Source organism: Rhinopithecus bieti, unplaced genomic scaffold (genome assembly GCF_001698545.2).
Source record: "Rhinopithecus bieti isolate Rb0 unplaced genomic scaffold, ASM169854v2 scaffold_9615, whole genome shotgun sequence".
Taxonomy (NCBI): domain Eukaryota; kingdom Metazoa; phylum Chordata; class Mammalia; order Primates; family Cercopithecidae; genus Rhinopithecus; species Rhinopithecus bieti.
Window position 1 is genome coordinate 1,350,711 of NW_016806325.1, and position 8,975 is coordinate 1,359,685.

General features: G+C 40.0%; 1 protein-coding gene across 2 annotated transcripts in view; it reads left to right on the forward strand.

Annotated features, from left to right (window-relative positions):
- Positions 1 to 8,771, forward strand: part of MYB (MYB proto-oncogene, transcription factor) — a 38,105-nt gene extending 29,334 nt beyond the window's left edge. For both annotated transcript variants that reach the window (XM_017875480.1, XM_017875478.1), the window contains one exon: positions 7,468 to 8,771. In XM_017875480.1, coding sequence (XP_017730969.1) covers positions 7,468 to 7,584 — 117 coding nt within the window. In that variant the 3' untranslated portion in view covers positions 7,585 to 8,771. The remainder of the gene's footprint in view (positions 1 to 7,467) is intronic.
- The last annotated feature ends 204 nt before the right edge of the window (positions 8,772 to 8,975 follow it).

The window sequence follows — 8,975 nt, forward strand, 5'->3', positions numbered from 1 at the left end:
TTTTTTTGAGACAGAGTCTCGCTCTGTCGCCCAGGCTGGAGTGCAGTGGCGCGATCTCGGCTCACTGCAAGCTCCGCCTCCCGGGTTTATGCCATTCTCCTGCCTCAGCCTCCCGAGTAGCTGGGACTACAGGCGCCCGCCACCTTGCCTGGCTAGTTTTTTGTATTTTTTTTTTAGTAGAGACGGGGTTTCACCGTGTTCGCCAGGATGGTCTGGATCTCCTGACCTCGTGATCCGCCCGTCTCGGCCTCCCAAAGTGCTGGGCTTACAGGCTTGAGCCACCGCGCCCAGCCGACTCTACCATTTTCAAATGGCGTGACTTTAATTCATCAAGTGAACAAAATTAAGCAAACTATAAGTTCGGGACCATGGAATATCCTTCACGCATCACACAGGTTACTGTGAAGATCAAATGGATATAATATTGCTTTCAAGATGGCGGCACACTTGCCACTGTACACCGGTGGTATATTAGGCAGAGGCTCCACATAATCCCTGTCCTTGAAATGCAGGCAAGACGCCCTCATCAAAGGCCAGGGTGGTTTTTTGTTTTTTTTGTTGTTGTTGTTTTGTTTTTTTCATTGTGGTATATTATTTCCTCTGGCATACTATTCCCTGTCCCACTCCTACAGAACTGTGTCAGTGGGTCAGCAAAAGAGAGAGCTGATTCAACTGATTCCTTGAAATAAAGGTAGTCAGACCTTGCGGTATGATGGAGATGAAGCAACTGATTTACTGGTTTTCTCTATTTTTCTGCTGCTCTTGTTGGCATTTAAGCAGACATGGAAACCGTCTGCACACGACAGAGACCTTTCTGAGCCTTTTTCATTTAGTGTGCTGTGCTGACCCGCTCCCCTGGATGCCTGCACACTCATTTGGTTCTCCCTTTTGGTCACTTTTTTCCACTTACCCTGGCAAAAATTCACATGGCTGTCAGTAGTAATTCAGTGACCTGCTTTCAAAAAATGTTATAAATTAAGCAGCTTTTCTGTGTACAGCTTTTGGGTTGAACTGAGAAGGGCTAAGTGAAGGGAGAAGCTATGTTGAGCTCAGAGTCAGAATGCCCTGCCCCAGACATTTTGAGATGTGGATTTTTCATTTGTTTTGTTTGGTGACACTTAGAGAGAATAAACATTGAGATAAAATCTTCCTTGGGCAGGCCAGTAAAGAGAGAATTGCTTTAGAGCAATTTGGCTCTGGTCTTAATCTTTAATAGTCTGGAACTCATATGTGAGTAAGGAAAAGAATATTGCAAAAACTTGTGCCACCCTAGGCTATATGATATAAACTTAGAAAGTCTATCAACATTTAAGGTGAAGAGACCTCTAGAGACATCTGGGACAAACTCCAAATTTGGGAAAGGTCCATCCACATCCATCCACATTTGCAATTGTTAATTTAGGCTTGGGAAGTGGAGGCGAGGCGTTGGTGGATGAGGCAACTTCTAGTCACCATCTCGACTTTTAATTCCCTAACTTTTAAGATTATTTTCTGTAGAAAATCAGCAGTGCTGAAGTTGGAGGCATTTAATTGATTTGTGCAACCTAAGGAAGCATTTACTCTCAAGAAAAGTCAGGTAACCATTAACCTTACCTTAGCAACATTTCAGTTTAAGCTTATCCCTCACTTTCAAGAGACAACTAAAGATTTCTACAGTCTCTCTTATAACTGATCCATTTTTTCAAGATATCCCTTTGGGAAGGAATTCTCATTTTTAGAATTTTCGTCCAGAGTAAGTATTTTTTTTTCAGATAGGTGAAATAGAATAAGCAGAAAATTCTTATTTTTTACTGTTTTAGATACCATTGATGGCTGCTTATTGTTTTAAAACAAAACATAATAAAAACATAATACCATCTGATGAGTTGCTTTGGTTTTACCTTTTTTTTTTCCTTCAGTTTATACAAGTTTCTTATTAGGTCAGCAAATTGTAAAACACATAATTTGTCAAGGCTTTTGAAGCCAGCAGATACTGGGTGAAGTTGCTGTATGAATATAATAATAAGAACCGTTTTTGTTCAGCTTGATGAAAAAACTATTCATGTTCTGAATGAAAATGTGAAGATCATCTAATTCTGACAGAAAACCACCTGTGGACATGGTCTTGTTTCTTTTTATTTCTTCTGTTTTCTACAAAGGATGGCAATATTTATTTAAAGTGCTTTAACAGGATATCCCAGTTAAAGCTTTGACAGACTGTTTATAGTTCACTTCTGCCCAGGGGCAATTAAAGGCACATTACAGGATAAGCGAGATGACTCCCTGGCCACAGGAGGAGGATGTGTGGGTAGGATTATTAATGTTGAAATGAATTATGATAGAGTGACGTGTCTGCAAGAGCACCATGGGTTAGTAACTTCACAAGAATTCATATGCAGAAACCCGTAATTCTCAGCATTTCTTTAGTGTAAATGAAACTAAAGTTTATGGAGAGAGAACAAGGAGAATTTGCAAAGATTATGTATGACAGTGTTTAAAAATATTCTTCCAGCACAAAGACATTAATCTTCCTTTGTCAAAATAATTCTGTCTGCATGAAAAGTTGGCATGGGGCCCCAGGCTTCAGGTAAGATGGGAGAAAGGGAGCATTTCTTTTTTTTTTGTACCAAAGTACTCAATCTTCTGATCTTCCTTGACTTTCACAGCATAGGCATATGTCTACTCTGACCGGTTTGTTTCATTTATTGTGGTAAGATGTGCTTGTCTTGTGCTTTCCTGGTGCAGAAAAGGAGCTCCCTCGGTCATGCTTGGTGGCCTTTTTGTTCCTACACACAGTGGTTCTTGTACACAGTGGCTACCACATCCTGGTGTTTGTCTGTACTGGGAGAATCAGGCGTTCCAAGTCATCTTGGCTGCCCTAGCTCTGAGCTTCATGGAATATATGACTCAGAAATGCTATGCTTTCTGGAATTTGGATATTTCATTTTTATTTGTTTCTTGGTAAATTCTCTTTTGACTTAGGAGAAGCTAACTATTTGGAAAGGTCTCTCAGAACTCTGATTACAAATATATGGTACCTTCTTTATAGTGATCTCATTTTTAAATACCTAGTCCTGGAGGAAGAGCTAAATATGAATAAAGTGATGAGCCATGTAGGGGATCTCACAGCAACACGGTCAAATTTCAAGTTGAAAATACATTCAGTTGATAATACTTAGTACTAGATTCTCCTGAACTGACTTTGGGAATTCTGAGTCAACCTAAGGACTATATTACAAAGGTTCAGAACTTGACTTTTAGGCCAGGTGTAGTGGCTCATGCCTGTAATCCCAGCACTTTGGGAGGCCAACGCAGGTGGATCACTTCAGTCCAGGAGGTTGAGACCAGCCTGTGCAACACAGTGAGACCCTGTCTCTACAAAAAATAAAAAAATTAGCCAAGTGTTGTGTGCACCTGCCTGTAGTCCGAGCTACTGAGGAGGCTGAGGTTGGAGAATCAACTTTAACCCTGGAGATGGAGGCTGCAGTGAGCTGTGATCATGCCAGCCCGGGCAAGGAGCAAGACCCTCTCTCACAAACAAAAACAAAAAAGACAGAGAACTTGACTTTTAACAGGAAGCATAGTAATAGCATGCGTAAAACTGTTTTAACATAACATTTAATTTACACGTTTAGAAAATTAATTCTGGCTTGTTGCAGTGGCTTATCCTTAATCCCAACACTTTGAGAGGCCAAGGCAGGAAGATCACTTGAGGCCAGGAGTTTGAGACCAGCCTAGGCAACATAGCGAGACCCACCCCCTCTACAAAAAAATTTTTTAAAAAAATATAGCTGAGCATGGTGACACACGCCTCTAGTCCCAGCTACTCAGGAGGCTGAGGCGGGAGGCTCGCTTGAGCCCAGGAGTTTGAGGGAGCTGTGATCATGCCCCTGCACTCTAGCCTGGGCAAAAGAATGAGGCCCTATGTCTAAAAAAAGAAAAATAGAAAAGAAAATTCTATATTGATTGAAGCCCAGCTAAATAGAAAAAAGAAAAAAAATTCTAATAGGCCGTTTTAAAGACTTTGGAAAAATTCTTAACCAGAGCAAAACAGAAACAATCCTTTCTTTCTTGGTTCTCACATTTCCATTCTCACCTTCATTCCCCTTCCTTCCATTCATTTCAAGTATTTTTCTTTTCTGTGTATATCTTTATGTAAATTTAAATTTACATACAAGATATTATGATATTAAGATATTTTATTCTGCTTCCTGTTTTGTCACTTGTTCTTTAAGATCCAAGTTCTTGGCTCCACGTGCATCTAATCATTGCCGTAAGCCCTGCATCATACTTCGTATTCACCATATTTTACTATTCACCTTCAAGTAGTCGCTATAATATGTCACATTGTTGTAGCGACTGCAAATGCAAGCTCAGTAATTGAAAAGATAACATTAAATTTTGTTTTCTAACTGGTTTCCTGTGTCAGTTTCATGTTTTGGGAATTTGTATGGACAGATAGACACCAGAGAGATACGTGTTTCACCTGCATGCTTGAGGCTAGAGAAACATGATTTATTCAGAATTATTTCAAATACTGTAACTACCCTGGTAATTTTGTTTAGGAAAACATTAAATTCAGAATAGAAGGCAATTCAGAATACCTGTCTGTTATCTTTGTCTTGTCATTTTTGAGATACTCAGTTCCTGGAAAATATTATGATAATCCATCCTGCTGTGTAGTATTTCAAGTTATACATTGAGCCTCTGAGTTTTCAGAGTGAACATTTCTATTCGTAGACAGTGCTGTTGACATCAGTGGGGAGATGGCACAAGCTTTATGCCCTAGGAAAGTTTAAAAGCTAGAACATTACACTGCAAACCCAAAGTCAGGAAACTGTTCCAGCAACTAGGCAAGGAAACCCTACCACTGTAACCCGTACCTTGTTTTAGTAGAATTATATTTCTTTGCTAAGAAGTCTGGTGACTGTCACACCCCATCTCAACACTTTCCTGGATTCCAAGGCCCTGGTACCCTGAGCACACAATTTCCCAGGTTCCTTTTATTGTTCCTGATAAGAACTTGAATATAGGGGTGTGGTCCCGCGGGTGACATTCTTGCTCCATCATTTCTTACCCGGGTAACCTTGAGTATGGCGCCTAAATCCTCTCTTCCTTTCAAATTGCCTAGTCTGTAAAATGGATGCGGTGAATGGTACCTATGCCACAGGTGTTTTGTGTGAGAATTAAATGAGAGGAGTTATATAAATAACACTTGGAGGCATGGGGGCATATAGTGAGGGCTTGTTTTATGTTGTCATTTAACCCTTTCTCTCTCTGCTCCTCCCCAGACACACACATCCCCTCCCACTGGCAATATACAAATTGCAGCTTCCTGCCTCTTTCCTGCTTTCTCGCTCCCTGGATGACATCGCTGTGTTTCCACCTCTCCCCTAATCTCAGCTGTTTTCACCCTTTCCCCACAGCATTGCCTTGACAGTTCCTCGGTGTCCCATCCCCTCTCCCCTTGGGTAACACCAGAAGCCTGCACACACTGCCTGTTATTCCTCCTGTTTCACGTGTGTCCATTCTGTCTCATAAAGGACACTGTAGGCTCTGAAAAGCTAAGGTCTTTCTTATTCTTTTGTCCCATGGAAAATAATCCCTCCAGGTAGCAATACCAGGAATAGTGCTTTTTCTAACCCACGGGTTTCCTTTTGAGCTTACTGGCACCAAATCTTACACCTGTTTGTGTTTCTGTTCCCCCTCTCTGCATTGACTGCTAGAGAGATCAGAGTCAAGAGGGAGATTACATCTAGCTGGGGCACTGTGCTTTATGGCAGGAGTTTTGTGTGCAGATCTCATACCATCTTCATGTTCCAGTTGTTCCTTAGTATCCATGGGGGATTTGTTTCAGGACCTGCAAGGACACCAAAGTCTGTGGATGCTCAAGTCCCTGATATAAAATAGCATAGTGTTTGCATATAATCTACGCACATCTTCCCATATAATTTTTTTTAATTATTTGTATAAATTCATGGGGTACAAGTGTAATTTTGTTACATGGATGTATTGCATAGTGGTCAAAGTCAAGGCTGTGAGTGTATCTATCAACAGAATAACGTACATTGTGCCCATTAATTCCTGTATACTTTAAATCATCTCTAGATTACTTACAATAGCTAATACAATGTAAATGCTATGGAAATAGTTGTTATATTGTTAGGGGATAATGACAAGGAAAAAACCTATACATGTTCAATACACAGCAATTATTTTTTTCTGAATATTTTTGATCTGCCATTGATTGAATCTATGGATGTGGATCCCACAAATGTGGAACCCACAGATATGGAACCCACAGATGCGGAGAGCCAACTGTGTTTATTTTTTCCAAATCTGTTTCCCTATGACTCTGCTTTATACATATTTTAAAACTCTCTTGTCTTGTATTTCTTTTGTAATCATCTTACATCCTTTTGGAAACCAAGTGGGGCATAAATAGTACATGTTTGCATTTGAGGCAACACAGAGGCACCGCAGGAGCTGGAGACAGCAAAGTTCAAAGCCAGTCCACCACTTACCTCCAGAGTGGCCTTGGGCAAGTGACCTCCGTTCTCTGTCTCCATTCTCTAGCCTGTCTAGAGAGAGAATGAACCAGCCTCATGTTTTAATGAGATAATGCATGTGAAATGTGAAGTGCCACTGTCCCTGGCATGGAGATGCTGTCCTTAGATATTAGGTCCATCTTGTGCCTTCTAGTGTATCTTTAAAAATTAAACTATTCTGATTTCATGTCTGTAATCCCAGCACTTTGGGAGGCCAAGATGGGCAGATCACTTGAGTCCAGGAGTTCAAGACGAACCTGGGCAACATGGTGAAACCCTGCCTCTACAAAAAAATACAAAAATTAGCGGGGGCTTGGTGGCACGTGCCTGTAGTGCCTGCTGCTTGGGAAGCTGAGGTAGGAGGATCACTTGAGCCCAGAAGGCTGAGGCTGCAGTGAGCTGTGATTATGCCGATACTGATCAGCCTGGTATGGCAGAGCATGACTCTTTGAGACAAACAAAAAAATTAAACTATACTGATAACTATTTCTAAAGTAACTGGTGAAAACATATATACAACACTTAGCAGGTGTTGATCAATTCCAGTACATGCATGAGCTGCTTTGCGCTGTGGCTCAGGCACTCAGCAGTTTGCTTAGTGAGTAAGTGGCCATAGCTCACCTTAGGTATCTGGAGAATAATGTTCATTCCTGTCTCCAGCTTTGTAAAATTGCCTGATAGTCAGAAGGCATTAAAATGTGAAGATGTGATTGTATCTTATGAAGCTGCTTGGAATGGGTTTTCCCTCTTAACATATAATTTCTGATCATCCATATCCCTTAAGAACACCAGATTTCTGGGGGCCAGGGAGGTAAGATTCTATCTGACAAAGCCTTTCTGGTGTCAACCACTTGCCATCTCTTGGTCAGTGCTGGCCCTGCTGGGACTATAAAATGAGCTTCCTTGTCTGACGTTCTGTTGCCCTCTCTTTCCCCATCAGCCTTGTAGCAGTACCTGGGAACCTGCATCCTGTGGAAAGATGGAGGAGCAGATGACAGCTTCTAGTCAAGCTCGTAAATACGTGAATGCATTCTCAGCCCGGACGCTGGTCATGTGAGACATTTCCAGAAAAGCATTATGGTTTTCAGAACACTTCAAGTTAACTTGGGATATATCATTCCTCAACATGAAACTTTTCATGAATGGGAGAAGAACCTATTTTTGTTGTGGTACAACAGTTGAGAGCAGCACCAGGTGCATTTAGTTGAATGAAATCTTATTGGATTTCACCCAACTAAAAGGATTTTTAAAAATAAATAACAGTCTTACCTAAATTATTAGGTAATGAATTGTAGCCAGTTGTTAATATCTTAATGCAGATTTTTTTAAAAACATAAAATGATTTATCTGTATTTTAAAGGATCCAACAGATCAGTATTTTTTCCTATGATGGGTTTTTTGAAATTTTACACATAGAAGGTACTCCAGTATTTCACTTTTCTTGATCACTAAACATATGCATATATTTTTAAAAATCAGTAAAAGCATTACTATAAGTATAGACTTAATACCATGAGACAATTAATCCAGATTGTAAATGCTCATTTATGGTTAATGACATTGAAGGTACATTTATTGTACCAAACCATTTTATGAGTTTTCTGTTAGCTTGCTTTAAAAATTATTACTGTAAGAAATAGTTTTATAAAAAATTATATTTTTATTCAGTAATTTAATTTTGTAAATGCCAAATGAAAAACGTTTTTTGCTGCTATGGTCTTAGCCTGTAGACATGCTGCTAGTATCAGAGGGGCAGTAGAGCTTGGACGGAAAGAAAAGAAACTTGGTGTTAGGTAATTGACTATGCACTAGTATTTCAGACTTTTTAATTTTATATATATATACATTTTTTTTCCTTTTGTAATACATTTGAAAACTTGTTTGGGAGACTCTGCATTTTTTATTGTGGTTTTTTTTGTTATTGTTGGTTTATAAAAGCATGCATTGCACTTCTTTTTGGGAGATCTGTGTTGTTGATGTTCTATGTTTTGTTTTGAGTGTAGCCTGACTTTTATAATTTGGGAGTTCTGCATTTGATCCGCATCCCCTGTGGTTTCTAAGTGTATGGTCTCAGAACTGTTGCATGGATCCTGTGTTTGCAACTGGGGAGACAGAAAACTGTGGTTGATAGCCAGTCACTGCCTTAAGAACATTTGATGCAAGATGGCCAGCACTGAACTTTTGAGATATGACGGTGTACTTACTGCCTTGTAGCAAAATAAAGATGTGCCCTTATTTTACCTACCTTTGTTTTCTCTCTTACTTGTCACTATGGACAACAGTTACACTTTAAAGAAAATAGAGCAGTCTCAAAGCACTTTCCTCTAATAATTGCACACCATATGCACTTTGTGTGAAGAAGCCAGGAATCGTTACAATGGAGAAGAAAGAGCAAGCAAACCAAGTTAAATAGTTCACAATCACATGGACGATAGCGAGGAATCTCTT